This window comes from Megalops cyprinoides, chromosome 7 (assembly GCF_013368585.1).
Source record: "Megalops cyprinoides isolate fMegCyp1 chromosome 7, fMegCyp1.pri, whole genome shotgun sequence".
In the NCBI taxonomy this organism is placed as follows: Eukaryota; Metazoa; Chordata; class Actinopteri; order Elopiformes; family Megalopidae; genus Megalops; species Megalops cyprinoides.
In genome coordinates, this window is record NC_050589.1 from 28,160,774 (window position 1) to 28,188,655 (window position 27,882).

General features: G+C 43.2%; 1 protein-coding gene across 1 annotated transcript in view; it reads right to left on the reverse strand.

Moving 5' to 3' along the window:
- LOC118780550 (metabotropic glutamate receptor 4-like) overlaps positions 1–27,882 on the reverse strand; it is a 243,547-nt gene that overhangs the window by 16,000 nt on the left and 199,665 nt on the right. Inside the window, exons 7-9 of the mRNA XM_036533113.1 lie at positions 23,319–23,519; positions 8,706–8,842; positions 5,737–6,672 (exon numbers count right to left, since the gene is read on the reverse strand). Of these exons, the coding sequence (XP_036389006.1) occupies positions 5,737–6,672; positions 8,706–8,842; positions 23,319–23,519 (1,274 nt within the window). The remainder of the gene's footprint in view (positions 1–5,736; positions 6,673–8,705; positions 8,843–23,318; positions 23,520–27,882) is intronic.

Consider the following 27,882-nt stretch of genomic DNA (forward strand, 5'->3'; position numbering starts at 1 on the left):
CCTTGTTTAACGGACGAGGCCGCTCCCGGGAAGGACGTGCGGAATGGGGGTGAGCTGAAAAATGAGAGCTCACGGGGCTGATTAATAAAGAGGAAGCAGGTGCTGCTGAGTCCCATTAAGCGCTCTTAAATTCAAATGAGGGATGACACAAATGCTTGCGGCGGCCGCCGCCGCCGGCGCGGGCCCACTCCACCGCCGCTGACCAGAGAGTCTCGCATCCTCAGTGCTCCGCAGGCAAACACTGCCTGTTTGTGCCACACTGTACATGTGAATGCATGTATTTGCATTTATTAAAACTGTATAATGATAATGAATTACAGCTTCTTCCCATTGGCGACATGGTCCAGCTGTTGGGATAAGCGCTGCCAGAATATTCAGTAGCTCACGGGAATACCTTGCGGCATTTTGAACAATGACGATCATGCCGATTTCCTTCCTGGTACTGACATTCAGTGTGGGCTTTCGGGGTAGTTCTGGGCTCCAGCTCTAGGTTTCCATAGTGCTTGAAGAATCCATAGGGCCGAATCTTATGGCATGTGCTTTGATGCATGGTTTCCTATCCTTTGAGCTCAGTCATAGTAAAGACGATGGCTTCATACTCACTAGTAAAGCACATAACTGTTAATTATTCCTACCCATGTAAATATTACATTCAGAATCCTTAGCTAATCAACGTTCAAGTATCTGACAAGCAAAGGTGATGGATGAAACCTAACAACTTTTATAAAGACAGCAACACATAAAATGAATGCTCCTGAATGCATATATGGTATCAATTGTTGTTAAAGACATGGTGTAAGACATGGGATTGATATACTTACAATATGACTGATATTTGGGGGGAAAAAGTAGATTGATTTGTATGATTTGTTCAAGCCATTACTTCTTCCAAGAGTGTGAGACTTGAAAATACCTATCTGCTTGTGAGTTTTTATGTAATAAAAAGTGGGAATTTAAACAACATATTTGCTATACATATTCTGAATATACATATGCAGAACTCTCAAATGTTCAGATTATTTCCTACAAGTAAAAGTGGGGATAGCAGGTATTGGACCACTGTTAATTAACCACAATAGGTTAATTGTCTAATACTTGTTTACACAATTAATAGCACTTAAATAAAGATGTGCTTAGAGTCAGCAGGGGAACTCTAATCTGTGTTTATACTTTAATTATAAATTGGATTTAAAGAACGTTTGTCCAAAAGTTTGCCTACTTATACATCCATACATCTGTACATACATACATATATTTTACCAGCAATTGTTGTTGTCCTTTGTTTTCTTCCATTATATATTTTTAATGATTTTTTAAATATATGTTCTTGTTTCAAAGAGGCATTTTAAAACCCCTTTAAAGTGGAAAATGCCACATTCTGCACAAGCCCTGATGAGTTTGTTTAGACAAATGAATGGTGGGCGATGCTCTGTGCTAGTGACACCCCCTACCCAGACAGCAGTCCAATGATGACTATACACAGTGTGAAAAAAGTAATTTGACAATGACTTTTTTGGCTATGATTCAAAATGCCTTTTGCTCAACTTGCTCAATTAAGGATAAAATAGTCTCTAATGGCATTTGGACAGTCTTCAGCAGTTATGCTTAATGTTAGATCATTACAAAGTCATGAGGTCAAGGCTGAAGCCTGAAGTTTTTTGAAGTACGGAGAAAATCTAGGGGCCTCCAAAGTGGTTCCATCTGGCGGTTTTGCCAAATGTCTCCAGAAAATGAATCCACTGCATAATCATTACAAAAACAGTGTGAGGAAATTTCAATGAGGCTGCTTAACAAAGTAATGAACTCTGAAGCAAGTCTTTAAATCCTCTGAACTCCAACAAGAACACAAATGATGCCCTTTGAAAGAAGCCCAAAGGTAACATTAAATGAAATGAAAAATTAAATGATAATCACTGGAACTGTTTTTCAGTTAAAATGTTTAGGCCTCCATGGCTGCACGGCTCTCAGCATGCATGCTTGCACACACACACACACACAAACACACTATACTGTCCAGCTATTTAAAGGATTCACAAGAAAGTTCAATAGTCTTCAGGAACACGCATGAGTTCCACTTCGATTACAAACAGAAGACTTAGAACTGTAGAGAATTTCCCACATCAACGGATGTGTTGCCAAATTTGGCACTTTTGCTGAAAAGTCATTGGATTGCATACGCTTTTCAGACTGACTCACATGCCAGTATGTGTGCGTTCTTCACCAAGAGCTCTCTTTCACTCAAACTGAATCAAACAGAAGTTGGCATTGGATGCAATTATGGAAAACAAGCAACCAAACTCGAGCGTGGTTGAACGCTGAGAGGAAGTGAACTCTTGACGCCTGGCAATTCAGCGAGTGGAACAGGAAACACAGCTCTCTGATAATGAATAGACAAGGCATCCATGAACATAAGAGACTGATGTTGTACAACAAGAAAAATTTGAGTGGACCATTTTTCGTTTAATGAACTGAGCTACACGCACAAATTCAAATGCAGAAACTGTCAGTGAATTGTCTGTAATCAGAGGAGCGTTTAATTAGCTTGTTCGAATGTCTCAGACCCCTTAGGTAGCAGTTAACGGATTCTCTTTGTGTCCTCAATTAGCAATCTTTGAAAAATTCCCCTCTACAAGTAAGATCATGATTAATGTGTCTCAAGAATAACAAAACAACCTCTCAAGTGATGGCTGGGCTATTCTCAAGATTTAATTTCCTGAAAGACATCATTAAAAAAAGATCCTTTAAATTCCCGCTTTAGCGGTAGCAGCACATGAAGAGGTCTCTATAAAGTGTTTTAAACTAAATTGAAAATTCAGGCTTTCCACCACCCTAAAAATGATAATGTCAAGCTTAGTCAAATTTAATTGTTTTCAAGTTAATGAATCAGAGGCCTATGCAAATATGAATTGTTTTTGCAGTCCATAGGGATGGAATAAATCCAGGATACATACATACAGCATACAGAATGGAGGTGGCAGATCTGGTGGCTTGGTGTGAAGATAACAACATAACCCCGAAAGCCGAGAAGACCAAAGAGCTGATCATCGACCCAAGGAGAAGGGGAGAGGCACACACACCACTACACATTCGTGAGACAGAGGTGGAGAGGGTGAAAACCTTCAAATTCCTCGGCACCTACATCAACGAGGATTTGACCTGGACCCACAACACGCAACAAATCATCAGGAAGTCCCAACAGCGACTGTACTTCCTAAGAAGGCTGAAGAAATTTGGCATGGCGTCAACAATCCTCAGCAGCTTCTACAGGAGTGCAATAGAGAGTGTCCTCACCAGTTCCATCATAGTGTGGTATGGTAGCTGCACTGCTCAAGAAAGGAAGGCCCTGCGGCGTGTGATAAAGACAGCACAACGTATCTTGGGAGTGGGCTTTCCCTCACTCCAGGACATTTATCACACCAGGATCATCAGAAGGGCATGCAGCATCATCAAGGACAGCACGCACCCCCCAACACAGTCTCTTTACACTCCTGCCATCAGGCAGACACTACAAAAGTGTGAAGTCTAGGACTACAAGACTAACAAACAGCTTCTTTCCACAGGCGAACAGGCTTGTGAACGCACACTGCATTTTCCAATCAACCTAACTCTGAACACCGGTGAACTCCCTTACAGCGATAGTTGCAATATCATATAAAACACATATGCACAATGCACTCTATGTCCACTTTGCACAATAGTGCACAACTATATGTTTACATATTTATAACACACTGGTGTACATATTTTTTTTACATTCTAGTGTTCTTTGTGTGTGTAGATCTTTTTATATTTTATTTTCTACTAAAAAAAAAAATCTTTATGGTAGTGTGCCAAAGGAGGACCAGCAAAGTAAGAATTTCATTGTATGGTGTAACAACACGTTGCACACTGTGCATATGACAATAAAAAGACTCTTGACTTTTGACTCTTGATACATTTCCAGATTGAGGATATTATCTGTCATTATTTGATGGATCATATTTGGTTGAATACTCAGGTTATGGTCAGCGGAGCTAAAATCTTACACCTCTGCACTGAAGCATGCAGACTGACATGTTGAAAAGTGTAATGGATGTTTAATAATGCCTATTTTCTGATCTGTCTAAAACAGTGAACATAGTCATCATTGTGGAACAAGAAAAAAATGGATAAAACAAGTCCAGCGAGCACATAGATCTCAAAGAACGAGACTGATTCAGGAGTAATCTCAGGGTAGTGAAAAGGAGAAATGGTACAAAACATCGTTGGAGCAATCTCTGAGGTATAACATTTGTAATTCTGGGGGAAGGCCTGCTAAAATGATCGATAGTACAGGCAATAATTTTGCTGACCTTGCCACATAAATGCCACAGCAGTCTCAGACACAAAAATGAAACGGAACTCAAAACAACTGTGTTGGACTTATTGCAGCCTCAAAGCAGCGGCACTTTTCAGACATCCCTCAGGCCAAACAGACTCACACAGCTATTGGCTATAAAGCAGTTATGCTGCTAATGGATATGCAGTCTCACTCAGTTGTGTGGGATGCCTGATTAAACACAGCTGCTTGAACTAAAGAACTAAATCCTGTCACAAAAAATGACTGCATTTTTTAAAAAAACTTGATACTATATATATATATATATATATATATATATATATATATATAGTATCTATATATGTTTTTTTTCCATACATATTCCAGTGTTCCAGATGGCAATGACAATGATGCTTAAGTACACTGCATGTCATGGCTATCTAGAGGAGATATATGTATGGAAAGCGTGAAGCATATGGAGGTGGAGGTGTCATTTTTTTGCAAATGTGTCTTAGATAAACCTTTTTTGGAACCAAAATATATTGCACAGTCCCTTTGTAGGACACAGAATATAAACAGATCTGGTTTTATCCTTGAATTGGGGAAGACTTCAGGACAGGTCCTCCGCACCAGAAACACAGACAATTTGTACTCTGAGCTTGTGAGAATATGCGATAAGCACGCATCATGAAAAACTGTTCAGTACAGAGGAGGCACTGGCCATACGCTGATATATTTCCTCAGAGGGGTGCAGCTTGAGTCAGTTTCAGACAGACAGCCAGTCATGAAAACTGGGAGGCTTACGGGTGCTTAAGGCATGTGAGTGAGAGTAAGACAAGTGGAGCAAAAGTATGGCATCACAAAGATTAGCTTACCCAGGAACTTTACAAATTCAGGACTGTTTTGGTTAGGTATGAATAAACAAAATTAAACTTTTAAAAACATACCATTACAGATGTTTTTAATCAAGACCTTATTTTAGTCTGATCTTCTCAAATGAGGATGCTAAAAGATAATTCACATGATAAACCTTCAGTAAACCAATGAAATACTCGGTATCTCTGTATCTGAGTAGTTAATATGCACTTCAGTGATTCAGAACTTCACTGAATTTAAATATTTCCATTTCAATCAGTTTTAGACCACACTGTTCTACCACTACAGCACTAGTAAACACCAAATTATTTGATTCCTCAGTGTATCAGAGCAAAATCAAAGCTGCAGTTCTTATTGATCTGACAAAAGCGTTTGACCTAGTTGGTTGGACTCTTTTTCCGATATAAAAAGCTTCTTTGTTGTGTTCTTTTGTTTTCAGAATGCATTGATATGGTTAAAGTATTACTATTGGAGGGGAAAACAGTGTCTTATGATAGGAAGTGAGGGTTTAAACCACTCATTTGTATATCTTGTGAGGGCTCTCCCGAGCAGCCAGTGCTTACCTTTTCCGTTGACTGCGAGGTCCCGAAGAAGATGGGGATGAAGGCCAGCCAGACGATGCAGGTGGTGTACATGGTGAAGCCGATGGGCTTGGCCTCGTTGAAGGTCTCGGGGACACCGCGCGTCTTGATAGCGTAGACGGTGCACGTCACCATCAGCAGCATGCTGTAGCCCAGCAGACAGATGAGCGACAGGTCCGAGATGTCGCACTTGAGCACGCCGCGGGCGAAGTCCGGGTTGGACGTGCGCTGGTCCTCGTAGTCGATGATGGCCTGCGAGGGGTCCACGCCGAACCAGACGCACACGCCCAGCAGCTGCACGGAGATGAGGCTGAAGGTGATGACCAGCTGGGAGGCGGGGCTGATGAAGCGCGGGGCGCTGACCGACTTCTTGCCCTGCTCGAAGATGCGGTAGATGCGGTTGGTCTTGGTCAGAAGGGCGGCATAGCTGATGCTCATGCCCAGGCCCAGGAAGATGCGCCGCAGCGAGCAGATGCCCACGTCGGGCGTGGAGATCATCAGGAAGGTGGTGGCGTAGCACAGGAAGATGCCCGTGAGCAGCACGTAGCTCAGCTCGCGGCCCGACGCCTTGACGATGGGCGTGTCGTTGTAGCGGATGAAGGTGACCACCACGAACAGGGTGGCCAGGATGCCCACCACGGCAATGAAGACGGGGATGACGGCCCAGGGCGAGCTCCACTCCAGCTTGACGATGGGGATGGGCTGGCAGCCCGTGTGGTTCTCGTTGGGCCGCAGGTCGAAGCGGCACATCTTGCAGTTGTAGGTGTCGGCCTGGTACTGGTAGCCGTCGCAGCGCTCGCAGTGCCAGCAGCAGGGCATGCCCTTCACCGTCTTCTTGCGCTCGCCCGGGCGGCACGGCTGGCTGCAGATAGAGGCGGGCACCTGGCGGACCCCGCCGGGCCACTGCATCGCTTTAATCTGGAGAGCAGGAGAGACAGAGAGAGCAGAGAGACGAGAGACGTGAGCCCTTAGTGAGCAGGAGCTGCCATGGTGACATGGTTATGATTATTTTCATCGTACGCGTTCACAGCCTGGAAGCTGGCGAATCTGAATTTCATCACGTTAACACGAAAGTGAAAGTCCTGATGAGCGAAATTCATTTGGTCTCTAAAAATATTCCGCAAACGTGCGTTCTATAACGCAGAGGCCATGTTAATTCTCAGTCAACATCAAAAGTACACCCACTCCCACCGTACCTCACTGTTTACACAAAACACACCTGAGGGGATTTCCTAATCAAAAGAGGATTACAGACCATATTTACAAAGTTGGCTTCCGCCATGTAACTAGAGCTGATCTGCTTCTGCTGCGATTTTTCTGTGTGCTGAGCAGCCATTTACATTCTCCCTGAATGTGACCTAAATACGTCACATTGGTTAATTAAAAAGCCGTCTTTGTGCAGCGTTAGATACTGCCATCAGGTTCATCGTGTAAGCCAGATAACTGATGGCTTGGCCTGTAAACGGAGTGCTGCATATTGTCATATTATGAAGCCAAGATGCGGATTAATTTCCATCGGCGGGATGCACCTAATCCCGGAGTATCTCGTTGACTAGGGAGATCCCACACATTTAAAACTGTTCCATTTGTGGACATTGTGAGCACCGTGAATGAAGTGGAATTTACTGCTGGGGAAAGTGTAAAATGCTCTCATTTATTACTCACTAAGGACCATCCTAGGAAGAGTGGTTTCATTATTCATTCATTTCATTCAGCTTATCACCCATGAAAACTTCCTCAGTTGAACTTTGCATATATCTATATGCAAAAAAAAACTACCATAAAACTACCACGACCATATGGCATATAAATGAATTCAAACACTGACTGATACAATTTGGATAAGCACAATATACTCTGAATTTACTTTCAATTCAGTTTGAAAGTTGTATCTTCATTGCATATATAAAACAATGAATCGCAACGTCTGGCCCCTCCAAGAATCGTGTTTGAAGAGTTGCATAATAGAAGAACATTGCATATGCATGAGGGCACAATTCAATTAACTTTTAGTGGATTCAAATAAATTCAAACAGTCTCAAAAGCAAACAAAAGAGACAAAGTACCAGAATCAAAGGCAATATCTGTGTAGAAGACTCACAGTACACCATTTGTCAAGAATATACATATTTTTTAATTCCACTTTGAAGTAGAAAAAAGTTATCTCGGAACTTGAAATTACTGTAATTGAATTCACAATACCACTTGGAGGTGAATCGGCTTTGTTGTGAGGTTTTGTTCCCTCTCCGCACAATGGTGTTATGAAAGCTATGTTGACAAAGTTTTCATCTAGTTAAACTATCATTTATTTCCAGGGCAAATGAGGATTAAATATGAGCAGTGAAAAGCGGGACAAAACAATAGAAGAATACTTTGCCGCAGTAAAGTACTTGTGCCGCCATCCCACTGGCTCAGGTGATTTGAGGTTAACGACAGCAGCCCCAGCAAAACAGCGTCTCCAGCCAAGCAAACAGTCATTACAGCTCCACCGTGGTCTCTTTGTCCTGGATATTGCTTCCCCAAACCTGTATGCCTGCCCCGATCTTGCAGTGCACCTTCCCAGGCTTGGGGTAACTCCATATAAAAAGGTTAAATGGATCCAGTTGGCTGGCGTAACTCACAGCAAGCTTTTGAAACCTAGCCACCTCATTGTGTGTCAGATAAAAACCGAATCTATCGAGGCTCCAGCTCCACCAAGGTGGCCTCTGAATAATACAAGACCCAATCTGTCAGAATGCAGACACCACACCACACAATTTACTTTTTTTAAGTTGCTTTGGAACTTCAAAGAGCAATTAGGGACAAGTGCTGAAATGCACTTCTGGGAGCTATATAAATGAATACCCACATTGTGACGCTGAGGGTACTTAGCAAGCATTGCGTCACTAACAGCCTGAAAGGTAGCTACAAAACAGCCATTATGGTACATGAGATTTAAGGGAAAGCCTTACGTCTAAATGGAGCTGATCAGTCCAGTGTCCGATGACCTTGTACTCTGCAGTGTTGTTCTTGATCTGGTATTGAAAAATCTCATAGCGACCAGGGGCATCTCCATTCACGTTGAAAAGCACTGGGTTCCCGGCAATGCCTGCAAGGAAAAGGTTCAGAGAATGCATGGCTATTGGATAAAATGTCTGGTTTCGAAGCAGATATGTTCAAACATATTTCTCCAACAACATTATCAGACAGAAACACAGGATGAAACCCTTAATATCTGCCATCAACATGACCACTCTTATACTCTATACAATCCAACTGAAAAAAAGGAATATTTAATGATGCCTGGTATTGTCTTGGCCTCAGGTCCTTCATTTTTAGTCTTGGTCCAAGAAGCAGAAAATAATTTTGGCCTGGATATCATATGCAGTGCTTTGTGCACATACATGGTACATTGGCCATAATAGGTACGTAGGTGTTAGCCTTAGCCTGTGTGATGTTCTAACACCTCCTGTTCCCGATTCTGACCTTAAAACCATCTGGGCTCTGCTACATCAATAGTATTATCCTTCAGCCTTGACAATACAGCAGTTATATTCCTATCAATGAAATCCTCCATCCTGCAAGGTAGTCTCCCATTGTCCTTGAGCTTAATGCTGTTGGAGGCAAGCCTTGGTTGATACAATGTATCCATCAATTTCCATGTGTTATCCCCAAGCCTATTAACGAAAGCCTTGACTGTGGTACTTTTCTCATCATTCAGGGCTTATAATTAAGTCCTGTGATTCACAAGAGGCTCTCATATGGAAAAAAGCAAATACGGAGCCTGAATGATCAGCGCCCGTTGATTCTGATAGGGAAAGATCCAGCTGCAGACCCTAATCTCCCCTCTCTGTGAGTCAGCACCTCTGTTCCAATCCACAGAGCCATCCCTCACCAGGAAAGCAGCCCACATCTCAAAGCGCAAACAAATGAAGGGGATTAGCAACTGCTATTTTATGAAGAAGCTGCCTGTGTTTATCCAAAGACCCTTGCATGTGGCGGATGCACATCTGTTATAATTGTAATCTCTGTCTTATATTCCAGTGGCGTTTTTACTAGTGTTTACAGTAACTCCGTGAAACCGTTCAGCACGGTACCTGGCCTCACGTGTTGAATGAGGCTACGTGAACGGCTGAGGTCCATGGGATTAGCAGGGTGCTAAGCTGGTAATGAGAGGATCGAGGGGAATCTGACATCAAGGTGGGCTGCGCTTCCTTGCCGAAGCCAGCGGTGCTGTCAGCCATGGCTCTGATTTAATTTCACAGCCGTTAGCTCTGCTTGTTGTTCTAATACAGGTCGCCCCATGGAAGTCCTCTTCCTGGGAGCCAGATAACAAGAGCATGCTGCATAATTACAGGAGGCAGGCCTCCCCCGGCAGTGCCGGCTGGCTTTGTTCCACCTCCTCTACCTCCTCAACGCACATCTCCAATATGTTGGATGGAAAAGGGAGGGGGGGAGCGGTTGAGAGTTAGGCGTCTGACTGGAATATGGGAGAAGAATAGCGGTTCTCTGAGCGCGTCTCCCTCACTTCATTGCCAGATGCCTCCCCTGAGCCTTATGATAAATGACAAAGGTTTGCTTTGGCGGTGCTTGACATGAAACATCCTGGCAAATGTCAAAGCCCTGTGCACAGGCGCGTCTGTGGGCATGCGCTCACATCTTCCCCAATCAGGATGCACGGGAACTGAAGCCGCCACCCCCACCTAAACGCCCCCACGTAATAAATAAATTAATAAATAAAATTGCTAAACTTTTTTTGGAGGCAGATAGATAGAATCTATCAGAGACATCTGGGTATGGTAATTAGACCTTTTTAAACTTGTGATCCATTTCAGTGGCTGTGACCAAGCCCATACGGGCTTCTGTGCCGTTGTTACTACATCTTACAGTTCTGAGAATGAAGCTCTAAAATATGCTCCATTTCAACATTCCCTTCTGTGCCATGGAGAGATCAAGATAATTTGTTTTAAATTAAGGGATCTGTTATCTCATTCAGTGTGAAAACTGTTCAACCTTCTAGCTCAGTGTATATACATATATTTTTAACCACTTGCTCTTTGGGGCAAAAAAATGTCTTCAGTTGAAAGCAAAACCGCATCAGAGCTGGAAAGTATAAAGGCAGATGAAAGGAAAGACTACAGAAATCGATATTTCAGTTAACAAATTTATGTTATTATCTGTCATGAGATATGTGAACGCCTTCCAGCCCCCAGTGTGCATTTCACATGAATATAAAATCGGTCATACCACCCTTATATGCGCAACCTTCCATATCATTTTGATAAAGTACTGTATAAGTAATTGAAAAGATATGACAGTGAATTATAAGAAGTTTCTCACTCCCAAAGAGAAATAACAACCTTTAGATATCATTCATTAAAGACAACGATGGAAATATACCTAGCGCTGGCTGTCTGTGCTTCTTCAAGAGCTACACAGAGGTATTTGATGAATCAAAGGATTGGTATACCTTCTGTATCAACACGCTTCATCATTTTGTGAAAACTCTAAACGTCTTCAAAGGCAGATGGAATGGGATGGTATTGTTTGCCTGCGAGTATTAGACTAGCTTATTTTCACACAATTGTTCATAGCGCATTGGTAAACTGGTGGCTTTTGTTTGCATGTTTGGGTGTGTTTGTTTGGGTGCTTGAGAAAGATTTATTTTTCTGATTTGATGACTATGCAGGTGTTACTCAACCAGGAAGTACTAGGAAATAAAGGATACTATTGGTTCCCCCCATGTCAGTCGTTGGCCAACAGTCTCCAATGAACAGCAGTGGTGCAGATTACCAGGGTATAAACCGGGAGGGAAATCTGTCAAATGCACCCCAAAACATGCTGTTCTGTCAGCTCTGCTGCAAAGGGAAGAGTAAAGTGCGTCTTGGCATTTTTTTCTCCATTTTTTTTATTTTATTATTTTTACCAAATGAAGAGGGGGGCAGGGGGATGTGCGGCACAGTGTTTGATGTGACCCATTTTTCAAATTCCAGCCTGCTTAATAGTTTTTCATACAGAAGCAAACTCTTTATGAATAATTCTGTATGATTGGCACAGCATTTTTTTCCCTGATTTAGGGCCTGATAATTTTCAGACTAAATTTGACCAGCAAATGCTACACTATGTACAACCCTAATGATAAAATAAATATGTAGACAAATATATAAATATAGTACACATATAAAACATACCATACCAATTTCCAAATAAATCTTCGTAATCATCACCATTATTCATCATTGATCATTATCATCATAACTGACTTCATGTGTTATTTTTTCGCTGAGGACTACATATCATTTCCTTACCATACGGATTAAAATATTTAAATAATAGAATGTTGCACCATTAAAGTAAATATATTACTTCATCATGGGGCACGTGTTATGGTACATGTGACTTATGAAAGAATTTTCTCATTCAACATGTGTGTTTGTGTGTGTGTGACTTATGGTATTAATCAACCATGAACCGCAGCATTTAATCTTGGGCAACAGGATTGAAGGTAATCGCAGCAGGCACAACAGCGTATATATATATATAACTCCAGGGCCTGAAGTCTGCTGAACATAAGACATTAAATCCGCAATCGTGTCAGGGATTCAATCAGCCATTCACAGAATGTGGCCAGGATGGAGCCATTTGTTAAACTGCTAATCAGCTGGAATCCAGCAAGACTTTTCCATTTGTCTTGAAGGCTTCCTTTGAGAGCACCTGTCGACCAGGTGCTGCTTGGTGCAGCTCTCTCGTGCGCACACGTACCCGTGAACGTTCACGCCAAGATACTACCGAGTTCGCTCCACAAAAAGAAGGTGTATGGCCCCGCTCACTGATGCACCATTACACACACACAGGTGAATAGTGATGCCAATAGCACAGCTATGTTACTAACCACTTCTACCTCTACATCTGCTACTGTTACAATGCTTTCTGCTGTGATGGAAGCATTCCCAGCACTGACAAGTGGATGCAATCTTCCCAATCCCATAAATTAGACCATGGGTTGTGATTATAGGATTTAAACAGCTGCACACTATAATTTTAAAAAAGTGTTTCTGAATGGATGCACAGCCTCCATCATATTAGTCATCCTGTTTAATAGCCTGAAGGAGGGCACGTTCGCACTGTCATCTGATCCCTGTAGTTTCCTGCTGTCGAATCGCCCTCAAAGGCCACTCCATTGTAAACTCCCGAACCGTGTTCCTGTTCTGTTGTCATGGCACATAATTTTGTTAGCTATTTGGCAGCAAGGAAGGCACTTAGCATTTCCACCCCCCCCCCCCCCCCCCCCGCAGTCATTAAACTTTCACAGGCAGACAGGTGCAACAATTTACAAGCTTTACAAATCGGTGCGTTTTGCTGTCGGATCATCCTGTGAATCTCAAGGAGGGAGCTGTGCAAGTCTCGGGGTGTGCGCGTGAATCTCTACCAGCTCACAGAGGTGCCATCACCTCTGCCTGGTCTATTTATCCAGCATTCACATTCAAAGACTAAGCAGGATAAAGCAATGACACCAGTACACATTACAGGACCTGCGTGCATCTAGGCTATTCTCAGTAACAATAAGAGTCAGTTTCCACAAGGAATAAGGCTCTTACTATTTGTTGCATGAATTTTAAATGCTCTACCCTTCACAAGCACACCCCGCTAGCTCTGCCTCTATTTAAACTATTGTTTTGGTTAAATAGGGTTTCAACGGCGTTTATCCAACACACATGTATAAATCTGGATAAATTAGAGAAGCAGTTCAGATTAAGTACTTTGATCAACAGCATTGCCCCACCCAGAATTCAAAACCATAACCTTCTGAACACTAGGCCAGTACATTAACCTCCCACACTGTGATTCTTCCATAGAGAGAGAAGAAAAGTTTGAAGCCAAACCTTGGCTGAGGCAGGTCTAGTTCATGCACTGTTTGAACCTGGAACCCGATATTATTTGGATACATAGCAGTCCTATAAAAATCAAACAGTCTGAGTGGGTTTGAATAGCTCTTACTCTACACAGGGGTAAATAAAGTAACAGTTCCCAGAATACCAGCGATTTTATTACAGTATTATATTGTTTTCCTAAAACTTCCAAAAAAAAATCCATCCATCCCATATACTGGGGAATATTGATCTCAGTGCATCTTAACTGTAACTGTAATACTCTCCAAGTTCCTTCATGAGTTGCCTTCCAGTAATGTAGTTCAAAAGTAAAGGAAATCCATGGGATTGAAGCCATTCTTGGGGAGATGGAGTTGTTTTGCTAGGGTAAAATGGGGGGGGGGGGGGGGGGGCTAATAGGGTGTTAAAATTTGGTGCTGACAGACTGGGGAGGAAATTGAACCGCTCCACTGAGTTCCTGCTGTCTCCTGTCAAGAGCGCAGAGGTGCCACCACCAGAGGGTGTCCTCAGAGAGCTGGAATTCCAGCCACTCTCATCAACCACCACACCGCGGCTCGTCCACTCTGAGCAAACAACTGGAGCATGTAAAGTCAAATAAAAATAAATAATTTAATAAAAACACACTCTGTATGAACTCATCATCCAATTTGTTGACTGCTAGGAGGCGCTTTTCATCAGACAACAAGGCCAATGTTGTTTTGTTTGTTGATTTTTTTCCAAAGTAAACTGATTTTTTTGTGGTTTGGCAGACTACATATTTCATTTCTATGCACAAGAGGAGACAGGAAATGGATCACACTAATATACAGTGATAGTACAGATATGAGGCAGTCTACACGTAATTCAATTCAAACTTAATTATATGTGTTGTACATGTGTAATTTATTCTCGCTGTCTATTAATTCTGACATTTGAACAAATATAAATTGATTGCACAATAATGCTGAGAGGATAACAGGCTGCCACCCATTGGAATAATTGATTAAAATGTACTCAGTTTAAATGAATGTGTAACAGGGCTTTCTGAAAGGGCAAATTAATTTAATTGCATTTAAAGCCTTCAAATGAAGAGCTGCTGCTTCCTCAAAGCGACTGTTTATGAAACAACCAGGAGGCTGAAATGTGTTGCTGGCAAAAATATAAAGCACAGGCCTGGGGAGGACTCCGCTCACCTGAGTTATTCCAGAGAACAGGAATGGATCCCTGCCAGGAACCACCTCTTTCATTCTAATAAACATGCATGGTGGTGCATCGGACGCCTCACTTTGGAACAGGATCCAGCTTTATCTCACTTGGGAATGAAGTGGTTCAGTCAATTCCAAGCCCATATTCTGGGAAATGGGTATTAAAATGGAGGAACAGATTACAGTGGCTGCAATCTGAGTCGATTGTTCAGGGTGAAGCCACTGCCCGATTAAATCTGATTATGTGGGATTGGATATGGAAGTCTGTTACTGCGTACCTGTGAAATGCACAGCTATGCACCTCAGTTTTGTGTGTTGGTGATTTTTTTTTTTCTGAATTGAATATGGCATAATATAGGAATATAGGAGCGCTACAACTAATTTTTGTATTCATCTGCCTACTGCATTTTTCTCTAGTATTCATTCCAATTACACATGTATCCTATACAGGTAACATAAGGTATAAATTTAATGTAAAATGAACAAAGCCGATTACTGAACACTGCAAAGATTAAGTAGGTAATTATTTTATTTTGTGTTCTGCGTAAGATAAATTTTGCAAACTTGTCACAAAGTCTTGTTGGCATGCTCATTTTCTACAATCATCATATTTCCAAGTTAATTGAAAAATCAGGCACTATGAGTACCAGTTAACATTACATATCATTGAATTTTAAACTGAATTAGAATGGATCTGTTAGTATGTATCCAGCCAGAAACTGAGCAAGAACTGCTTTTAGAGAAAAAATACGGACTTCTTACTTGCATGTTTTGTACATATTAACATAATATAAAAAGAAAATGTGCACCAAAACACTAAGCTACTCACATATAGAAATCATATATTCACCGTATTTTCAGCATGTGCACATTCGTGAAGATAGGTTTGCCACTCAAAAGTACTGAAATGTCTATAATGCCAATTTACAATTTAGGCCAGAGGTGAGATGTGGTCTTAGGGGTGCCGGAGTATTTGCAATGATATAAGAAGCAGGGAACCAAAGTAAGAAGATAAGGAAGAAAGTGCAGAAGCATTGAAGTATTATGTGGCTTTATTAAGAGGCCCCTCACTTCTGTGTGTTTTAATGAGGTTAGATGGTACAGATGTAAATGCTTGCATGAGCTCCAACCTCAGGGTCACTGTGGTTATTACTGCAAGCCTACCTCTTGCTGCTGTCTAGGCATGTCCTTCCTACCTGTAACTTTGCAGTTGGCATATTTGCATTTCCAATACCTCCAGCACAGGAATGGATGTGATCAAACTACATATAGCAACATACAGAAGAGCTTAGCATTTTGAGCACATGCACTTTGAAAACATCTAACTAAATACAATTCAAAAGTTCCCCCCGCATGCACACACATACACACAAACACACACACACACACACAAATATTCCTTCCATAAGACTTCTGGTTTATTAATCAAATTTGCCTGAACTGATACATGTTTGAAGGATATGGTGAATTACAGTAATGGTATTAAAAAAACTCAAGGTAAGCTTTAAGCTGACAGCATGTGGTTTTGTCAGCACTGACACCATCTCTCTGCTAGACCCTCTCTAGTATATAAATCAACCCAATCTTGCGCCAAGCTGTGCTCTCAAATTAGAAACCTCCAGCAATCATTCACAAATTACCATAAGCAATTACAACTGTGGCTTCAAATAGATCTGTGCTCCTTGATGCAGTTAAACTTTTTTAATGTGTGCAAACAAACACAAATGAGGCTATGTTGACCCGGATACATGATAATCATTATTTGGGGAAATATATAAATTAATGCCTTGACTTTGAACTCCTCTGTACGGTTATTTCTGTATGCCAATGGCTGCCCACCCTTCCTTCTATTTAAGAACATATCCAATGGGGCATCCATTATCATTTTCCCTCTCCGCTTTGACAAGTTCCATGGTATAATCAGGCAAGCCTGTTTATAACTTTATTACGGAATCAGCAAGCGTAATGAGGAGCTTTCCCAAATGCCTCAAAAGTAATTGAGAGTTGGCGGCACCACAAACGCAACCAGATGTGGCACTTGCAAAAGTATGGAGAAAGGTAACTTTAAACAACTAAAAAAACTTTGACTGACGGAGTGACCTATTTCTACTCTCATGTTGTTCCCCAATTTCCTGGGGTTTTGAGTGCTCTCAATTCAGCACCTGTTCTAGGAATAACAGGAGCGTGGTAATGTACTACCCGTACTTCTGAAACTTATTACAAGCTTCACTTTCTGTCTCTCACTGCACGCTTTCATTTTTGCATTCAGTTTGCACAAATTATGTATTTAAATATAAAATAATGTATTTGCACGCCCCTAAAACCATTCTGAGCCTCTCTCCAGTCATTAAAGAGTCAGCATCATTTGTATTAGCTCTGGCCAAGGTGACATTAGTGGTTTATGCAGAGGTAATGATGGAAATTAGAGTGAGCATACATTATTGTAGGAACGTGGTGGGAAAATTAACGGTAATGGTTAAGATTAGGTGTTGAATTATGTATACGTAATTGTTGCCATAATGTGTCCGCGCTGTTTCTGAATACCAAATTGGATAGGCTTTCAAATGGCAAACAAATTAACTCTCATTGTTCACTCATGGAAATTAACTCGGCGAATGTTCCCATCAGAATTTGACTGGAAATCTCAAGGATTAAACAGAAAGGATACACGTCTCAACATCAAAACCAAAACTGTGAGCCTGCACTCGCTGGAAGTACTGGATCTCTGGTAAGGGATGGCAAAAAAAAAAAAAAAATGAAAGGAGGCTGTTATCTGAAATGTAAAGTTTTCCCTTGCTGAAACAGCTCAGACAGTCCATCTATTATGTTTTATTCCCTTGAATAAAAGAATTGGAGGACAAGATGTACCGTACGAATCAGGCAACTGACTCACAAGTTTGCTAAATTGCTTAGTAATACAATGTGACAAGCTGTGGAGGATGAGAGGGGGGTCGCTTTGAGGAAAACATGTCTCATTTAGCGCTGCACAATTAAAGACAACATATCCCCATTTGGCATAACAGCGAGAGCACGTTACTCATGCTGGCAATGGTGAGGGCTAGCATGTGTTTCCTGTCAGCAGATTTAAGCATGTCCAGTGCTGGTGGGTGATGTCAAACCCGGGTGACCTGCGGGCGGGGATACCGTGCTGGACTTTTTGGACCGTGCTCATTTCCTGCTGTGCGCTGGGCCTCGCTGGCTCAGCCAGGCTAGTCAATGACTGCCCCATGAGATTAAGGATCGAGCTGTCAGCTGGCATGCTTCCCCTCTCTGCCTGACAGCCCTCGCTTCATCTGCTGTGCAATGAGTGCACTCCTGACTGTTTAGCCCTGACAAAGGACGGGCAGCAGAGTGCCGATTATGGTCTCCCAGTGCGAGCTGCAGGGGCCCTGCAATGCCCTGCTCTGTGCTGTCCCCTGGCAGGTTAATACTATAAGAGTAAGTGCGATTAGGTGGCCCCATGCTCAGAAGATAGGCTTCCCGCTCTCCTGGCTGGCTCGCCAGAGAGGCCCTGACGGAAACTGGCACAGGGCCCCCGCCACCCACTCTTCATGCTCGTTAGTGCGTAATTAGCTCAGGCAGGAGGGGCTGGGCCGGGCCGGGCGTGGGGGTGAGACACGCTGCTAACTCACCCAGTGTTCTCTGCTGTTACTAATTCCGTAAACTAACCAGCAAGGACCCCTTCTTCCTTCCCGAGACCTCTCAAGCAGGGTATAATTAGTCAGTCTTTTCAAAACAGAGGCGGCCAGCATATGAGCAGAAGACCCCTTCTAATAGCACTAAGCCACCGTAAACCCACGATGACACTTGCCTGATGGCTGGTATAATGAGTCACACGATGCATGGTTTAAGCATTATAGTGCAGTGAACACACTGTACCGTACTGGAAAAAATCGAAACATTTCACATAGCCTCATAATATTTTACCACAGAGGGTTTTCTTTCAAATGGGACACACAGATCCTTGTCTCTTCAAAAGATCCAATTAGGGTCCATATTTGGAGAAAAAGAAAATGCACCTAATCAAGTAAGAATACCATTATCAAGGAGTAGTTTTGCTTTCTCGTTTGCTATACAAAATATGCAAATGAGATTATTAAGTTCCTAAGTAATGGCTCCCTCTTACAATCGCAGCTGATTAAAACCAATAACCATCACCATTTGATGCAATCAGAGCTAAAAGACTGAGAAAATGAACAATGAGCTACACATTAACCCACTCCTCATTCCTAGCGAAGGGTCTTTAACAGCACAGCTGAAGAGAGAAAGCTCCTCTCTATTCACTATTGAACTGCTTGTAATCAGGGTGTAAATGGCAGCTGTGCAAGCCAGCTGAGGTATCAGGGGGACACTCTAATCCTTGTCACCTCTGTCCTGTTTCCGTCATGCCAGCCTCCATCTCACCCTGACCTGCAATCCAATTAACCGGGTGGAGCTGGAGTAGCCTGAGTGGCCCACACAGATCTCAGCTGGAAATTTTGTGGCTGCACTGTGAGCCAGAAATCAAATGGAAATTAATCCACAATAATAGTAATAATAATAATAATAATGATCATCATCATCAGCAGCAGCAGTAGCAGCAGCAAACAATCATCATCACCATCATATTTACCGTCATCATCATCATCATAAAAGTACAGCTGGGCTCGAACACTAGGCAAAACACCAATTCTCTAATCAAAGAGCTGCTTCAAGGTCCAATGAGTAACTCTTTGGACCTTGAAGAGGTATCCAGAAGAAGGGAGATGTTTATCAGATTTGCAGAGGGGGTTCATAGTTTGGCCTCTGAAGTGTTTACCATCATCTTTACTACCTTTCCTTCTTTGCTGCATTGCATTCCATGCTTTGAAGATGAAAGCTTTCACGGTTCCCACGGTTCACATATATATACTCTCCATGCCATATCTCACTGAAGCTATTCTGCGCTTAGCCACATAGGTGTTCCTTTGGTGTGAGTGGTGAATGAGAATGGTGTGTAATTCATAAACCTGTCCAGCTTTTCTCCAGAATTTGGTCATTTTCATACACTGCCGCTAACAGGAGCCCTAGCTTAAAGCACGCTCAGAGCAAAAGAAGACTAAAACAAAGCAAAAGAAAAAACGCTGCATTGCTTTTCTCTGAGCTCCTCCAGCCAGCGGAGCAGCAGGCGAGATTGACATTTTAAAGGCCATAGCGCTCCTCGTGATCTGAAGCAAAGCGCACATTTTCCAGCAGCGACGGGGAGCGGAGATGGGAAAACTGATGGGGCACTGAATTCCATCTCAGCCCATTGAAGTCTCTTAACTGACCTCAACTGCATCGGGATCAAAAGGAGGCCCAGCGAGGTGGGGGGCTGGGGGGGGGGTCTCAGAATTACCTGAGGGTATAGATCAACGACTTTAAGATTGCTTCACATCATTCTCTACACAGATGTACACACTTTTGGTCCATCTCAAAAAATATGAGAGAGTTAAGGGGAAAAGAAAAAAGCCACTTTCAGTAGGGTTTCAGAGTCTCCAGACTATTTAACACTTTTAAATCCTTGAAAAAAATCACAACTCCCATTATAAAATAGTATCGAACGGTAAAATTTCTATTTAAGGCCTGTTTATGCAATGATGGCTTTGCAACTGTGTATGCAGTAAATGCTTTTAATCAGAAGAGATACTGTTTTTCTATTAAGATTTCTCTTGTAGATAATGTTTATGGTACTGAAAATGACCTTCAAAGTATCATCATTGTTTTTTTTCTTCAGCACCAGACATTCAGAACATTAGATCTAATATTTCAGATAAAACACAGTACACCGCTTTCCTGTGCAGGGTCTATGTTTTACTTCCTGTAAACAATTCCAGTATACTTCCAAAAAGAGACCTGGCACAAATATATGTTCACATTTTCATTTAACAGTACATGAACTATTTAGTTCAACAAGTTGAAGGAAAATTGAATTTAGAAAGTAGTATTTTTAAAGAGAACAGTTTATCAATGATTCGATGCAATTTCCACTGTGGGCTGACTTACAGAACTGTAGCTAGATAAATATGCGAAGGCAAATTTCTCCACTCAGTTGCTGCTCAGACACTGTGCCAAAATAGTAAGAGGGAGAGAGAACTTTCTTAAAGGTGGCGCATTAATGTATTTTTAAATGGGGGGAAAAACACACACATACCATGGTTTTCCCAGGTAGCTTTGATGAATTGTACAGGGTTGGTAAGAAACAGAACATGGGTATTCCCGAGATCTCTGCCCCTAGGCCTTTAAGCCATTCCCGCAGCAGCTGAGGATTGACGTGCAGAGGGGTCTGACTTCATAAAGATGATGTTTGCCTTGTGTAAGGCACTTTTTCCTATCATGCTTAACATCTCTGGAGGAGAGAAGGCAACCAGATCTGTATTAAATTCTGTCTTCAGGGCAGGAGAAGGTGAAGGTCATCCTTCCATCACATTGGTTTCCATGACTGACAGGAACATTGCATCCTGTTTACTCTCACCTCTGTACTCTTGCCCTGGAAAACAGCCATGAAGCTGACGGTGTCACCAAGGCAAGTTCAGAGACTTACACAGCAGCAATGAAATTAAGGTAAAAAAAAACTTGCCTGTGAAATATCCCCTCAGCTAAGATGTGATTAAACATATTTTATGTTTGTCATGTATTAACACCTCAGAGGTTTCCAGATATGAAAACCCAAAGAGACGGTGGCTGCCCAGTCAGATCTGGTGAATAACGATGCCGGCAGAGGGAAAAAGCTCGGAAGAAAAACCACCAGTCAGAACCACTGCCCTCGTCTGGACACAGATGGCATTGCACCCCTCTCTCTGAGAGAACGGGTGGGTTTAATGCCGCATGTTGTTTCATTCAGCCCCTCATGTCAGACCTATGGACGCGTGAAACGGCTGGTGGAGTCCCTGGGAAAGCCTCTCGAGCATGGCGCGCGTGTCTGTGGGCAGGGAGGCCGAGCCGCCCAGTGCACCAGCAGCAGCTGGAGCTCAGCTCCACTGTGACCTGACGGAGCTGCAGGAGACTGCAGCTGCTTAGCAAGGCATCCAAATGTAGGCCAGTGTGATAACAGCCCTGCTTCTGCGCACTCACACACACACACGCACACGCGCACACACAGACACACACAGGCAGTTAACACCACAACCACACACATACACAGACAGACAGACACATACACACACACACACACACACACATTCAGCATCACACACACAAACACACACAACCACACACTCTTTCCTCATGCTTGATCTGAAACGCTGAATGCATGGAATGACCAACTGAAGTTTGGGGGCGTTCTCATTGCAACCTCAGTGTTGGGCCATTCTGACTGGTGATCAGGACACCTTCCAGCCAGAGTGCGGGCTTTTTAATGAATCCCGTGCGGAGGATCTAACCCGACAGCTGCACTCGCCATCCAGCACACAACCGCACAAACATGGCCGCTTGCTTGAACAACAGAGACAGTGTGAGACCACATCACTCCTCGCACAGCAGCTCGACTCAAAATGCTGCCGTCAAGAAACAAAGACGCAGAACTGAATCACAGCGGGCCCTAATTCCTCCAGTGCACGTTTCATGTGAAAGGATTCATTTGAATGTCTCCCCCCTCCCCCCCAAAACTTTGATGCATTAATACAGGTCTTAGCTGTGCTTGTTTAGTGTGCCACAACTTCAAATACTCCCTTGGCAACATGACTCCCCATTCAAATGCAGATGAGTTTTTTGGGCCCGAGGAACCGTGAGTTTGTGGCATTTGTTTGCGTGTGAGCGGAGCTGTCTGTCTCAGCTTTAATGCTTTTTGGCACCTTGTGTGGGAAGTCATTTCTGTTGTTGTTCTCTGTAAAATTAATGGATCTTTCTTTTTACTGGTTAAGCCCGTGTTTCTTATAGTACAATGTATGTATTTATTTATTTATTTTAATAATGCCTTTATTTTACAGCTTAAAGACTGTGGCTTTGCTTGATGGTTGTAATGCAGGGCTTCGGTTTTTACTTTCTAGCCTCTTTGCTGGTGGAAACCATTTTAATCCTGTGTGTAACAGCATTATTTTACTCTGCAGGAGAGTGGCTGCTCACTATTATTCATTTTGGGGTTTAGGCCTGAAGCTGCTGTATGTAGGCTTATAATTGAGTGCGAGAGTGTACATGTGCAAGTACGCATTTGTATACACTGTAGATGCCTTCGAATGAACACAGTGGGAGTGCGTCTGCACACATGTGAGTGTGTGTGTGTGTGTGTGTGTGTGTGTGTGTGTGTGTGTGTGCAAGTGTGTGTGCAGGTGTGTTTAAGAGTGTTTTGGTGTATGTATTTGACTGTGTGTTTGTGTCGTATGTGTGTGTGTGTGCCTGCCTGCCTACATGTATCTCTGTGTGTTTGTGTATCTGTGTGTGCGTGTGTGTGTGTGTGTGCGTGTGTGTATGTATGCATGTGTGTGTGTGCGTGTGTGTGTGTGTGTGTGTGTGTGTGTGTGTGTGTGTGTGTGTGTGTGTGTGTGTGCACGCATGCCTTCATCCCCGGAGGACTCACCTGTGAAGTTGACGTTGCGGATGAACTTGAGCAGCATGGTGCCGTTGATGGGGTCCATCCTGGAGCAGAGGCCCACCTTGCCCGGGCACAGCTCCTTGTGCATGTTGTGCAGGGCATGCGCCATGGCGTAGACGGCGTCGATGACAAACTGCACCTTCCCCTCCTGCTCGTAGGACGAGTCCTTCCCGATCCGCTCATGATCTGCGGGGTGCAAGCAGACAACGCTCACGTCAGCCCCCTCCTCACATGACAGGAGTGACACTATCATGACGGGTCTGACAGCGACAAGGGCAGATAGACGGCCCTCGCTGCTATTACATCACTATCAGCAGTGGTGTCTGTCAACCGCTCGCCATTGTGCATGTCTGTATAGTAGTGTAACATAGCAGGAAGAAGCAGGACTCGTAACTGTAAGGTTGCCGGTTCGATTCCCCGCTGGGGCACTGCTGCTGTACCCTTGGGCAAGGTACTTAACCAAGACTTGCCTCAGTACATATCCAGCTGTACAAATAGATAACATGTAAAAACTGTAACCTATGAAAGTTGCTCTGCATAAAAGCATCTGCTAAATGCCAATAATGTAATGTAATGTCAGGATATTTATGCAGCAGTAATGCTGTCATCCTCTTTGGAGCGCGCGCGTATGGCACTTGTGACATCGTGAGGCAAATGTACCAAAATGCGCTGCACCAATTTCATATGCGCTCGTCCAAGCGACGCTGCACACCAGCTTTCCGTCGGCGCACAGACCGGAGCGCTGCCGTTGTCAACAACTTCACGAGCCGTTCATGAACTGAGTCACGAGAAACCACGTCACCCGCGCAAATGACGCTGAGGCGGCAGGTCTGAGCTTTGGTGCTTTCCTTCCCAGAGAGGCTGGGGGAAGAGGACAGACTGCGGGCCTCCACCATCTGAAGGACCAGATGCTGCGGCGTGATTGCACGACACACAGAATCAAGCAACTGACAACCCACGCCGGCCTGCAAGGTGCTCCATTGTCAGCCACGTTTATGAATTACCCCAAGTTTTTGCACAAATGAGAATCACCAATTAAGGCGTATCTGATTAAACTCCATTCAGGGAACCTGTTTTTTTTTATTAAAATCACATTGAATTCATCTATTTTTTTTCCATTTTGAAGTGTCATTGAAACCCTCATCATGGCTCCAATGGGTCCCTGATTGGGGACGAGGGTCCTTGTTGGTCATCATTACCTGTCACTCTCTCTGGAGAGGGGCCTGGAGGTAGAGGGCCATCTTATATGGTGCTAATCAGATCTTCCTTAGTATTCATTCTCTGTACTTCCCAGCTTTAGTGAAGGCAGCTCCATTTCTGGATGCATGGTCGGACTGACGCTGCACTAGAACTGTCATAAACAGACTTTGTTTTCTATTGGTTGCTAACAGGCACGTTTAGCCTGCCAAGTTATTCACCTCCCACCTCCTTTTCTCTTGCCTCAATCTGTAAAAAACATCCTGCTGCTTCCTGCCACCTGATCCTGATCCAAAAGCTATTTGAGGTGCAGTGGACAGGTAGCAGCAGCCAGGTGGTTAATGCTGTATGTTCCTCTGTTGTACACAGATGAACAGAAGGAGCTTCAAGCATGCAATCACCTCACCAAGCTGAACCAGATGTGTGTGGATACATTACTTTCTTCTATTGACTAGTCATGCACATAATGATGCACTTGAATACATTTGAACCCACCAATATGGAATCCCGCTAATCCATTATATGCGTATTCTTTTACATAGTATCTTCCTGGAAAGGTTAGACATCCTTTCGAAAATGAGGTTAATGCAACATTCTTATATTCTCCACCTTCCTTCCATTAGAGATAGTATGACTGCATTATTATCATTGCACAATCTCTCTCACACACACATACACACATACACACATACATGGCCACATTTACACACATGGGTGCAGGTACGCACACACGCACACAGATATTTGTATTCACACCAGTGCCGGGTGGAGAGTGAAGAGCATTAAGGCAGAGGAGAGTGATAGAGTGGCGGTGGGGGACGGAAGACAGGAGTAATCATTCCTCGGTATTAATATAATTTGTTATGACAGGTGTATATTAATCATGGCAGAGGTTGTTCTAATGCTTTTAAAACATGTTAATTACCAAGCGAGGTTTCAATTAACACCCCGCTCCGGCGATTAAGCCATGCCTTGTCAAGCCAGCCCTGGGGGAGAGTGACAGAGGGCTGTTCCGGGCCCTGTTTTTCCCTCCTCGGGCCTCTGAGGTCCCGGTGCCGTTCGTGGATCAGCGCGTGCGGTTGGTCGGCGGGAGCAGGATCGTTTCATACGGAAAGCACCGGCGCAGGTTTGAAATTCTGCGCGACGCGTTGCCCTGCCATTAGCATGCCGACCCGAGACCAGGGGGAGAAAGCAGCCGTTGGGACCGGCCTGATGAGAAAGATACCCAGATTAGGGCTGCTTCACCACTTGAATTATGTATGTTTTTTAAACACCTGACGGTTTGATTTAAACAGCAGGATCCGAATCCCGCAAAACCCCAGCTCTCGCCAGCAAGGCCGGTGAGTCAGACCGAGAGGGTGGGAAGATTTTTACACCCAGGTTCAGTTGGCTGCCTGAACATTTTAACAAATGTAGGGCACTTCTTGGCTTGGAAATGGCCTTTACACAGAGGCCTTAGGAGGAATCCCTGCTCCTGAACAGTGATGGTGGTTTAAATTCCTGTCACGCTTAAATGCAGAGCTAACACCACACACACTCCACAGGTTGAGTAAATTTGCCTGCCTAATTTTAAAGCAGAACTGCTGCCTCACCTATACACCTATACGTGCCTCAGACAGGCGGATGAGCACAGATACCTTGTTTTACCCCACACACAGGAGCAGACAGTGGGCGGACAGAAAAGGAACAGTGCTGGAGGGCGCTGGTGGCTGATCCGCGCCGGTCTCTAAAGTAACAGATATCAGCTGCCGCAGTCTTATTGGCTGTGACACCACCTCTGCTCGCTTTGAGCGTTAAAATCAACATGATAGATGTGCTCTGAGAGGCAGCGCAAACACTCGGACTCAATGAAAAGCCCCTCTCTGCCGGAGGGTCTCTTGGCCTAACCGACGGTCACGCTTATCGATTTAAATGACACCGGGTGCAGTTTAACACCGGGTGCAGGTAAAATTTACATTTGCATTATGTTACATTACATTGCAATTACTGTTTAACATGTATATCTAATTATATCTTGAAACTTATTTCAAGTTTTTTGATAAAAGTCTCGAACTGTCTCAAATATGAAAAGATTTCACTGGACAGACCTTGCACACAGTCAATGGATGTTACAAGAATGTATAAACACTGGGTACGTCCAGTCAAACATTCTTCCTGGGTTTTATTTTCTACTAGTTTGACCAAAGGCCTTTTAAAAGAACATACTGAAGACGATTTAACACACAAGGAACAACACAAGTACTGGGAGAGAAAATAGCATTTTGCAATTAATTAATATTTCAAGTTAACAAAGTTAATAAAAAGTTTCTCCCCCTTTCACTGCACTAGAAGACAAAGCACTGGCCACAGAGATGCATAAAACTAATTACCTAATAAAACTAGACTCACACTGGACTCATACTCTTACACAATAGCATCAGTATTTAAGGACATTTTGACCAGTCCTCTGATAGATGAGGACTAGCTATATATAGTCATGAAGGGCAGCCTATCTAGAAACAGATGGCAGAAATGACTGATCTCTTCCTTCACTATTTTAGTGAACAGGTTCCAAGGCATAATATCCATTCACCTGTATTCATCATAGTGATTCAGAATCCTCTATTTATGTATTTCCTATCCATGCATTTCTGTCTTGGCAGTAAATACATGAGTTGACACAAACTGACATGAATGTGAAAGCATCTAACATGTGTGGTTTTCTTTAGTTTCTGTGACCTTCAAAAGAGAGACTTTATATATTGATTTGTCATTAGATGACATTAGATGTCATTAAGAGACACATGAATGAGTCACTCACTTAGAAGAGATATGTACTGTGCGCACAGTCGGGCCCTAGTCATTAAATGTTCCGACCTTGAGCAGACAAATTGACTTAGCCTCAGATTTGATATACAGACTGCATTTTGTGACCTTTTCAATGTAATAAGCATCAAAGGTTTTCTTCCTACAACAATTGTTCTGGGCAATGTACAATTCTAAAATAAATGGGGCTAGTGCTTTACAGCCCCACAGTAAATTCACTTGATTGAATTTACTGAATTTACTGAATGAAACTTTTACATAGCAGCTGTCCTTCATTAAAGAATGCCCTTTCGTTCGTTTGTGGGTAGAATCCAGTGCTTTATATTTGCTCAGCAAATGCTCTTATCCAAAACAACTGATGTGTCTTGCGTTTTCACAAGTTACACATTTCACAGCTGGATATTTACTGAGGCGATTCAGGTTGAGCGCCTTGCCCGAGGGTAGAGCCGTGGCGATGCAACTGGGAATCAAACTTGCAATCTCTTGGTTACGAGCCCTGCTCATTACCACAACGCCTTACTGCTGCGTGTGCAGTGTTGCTTGTATG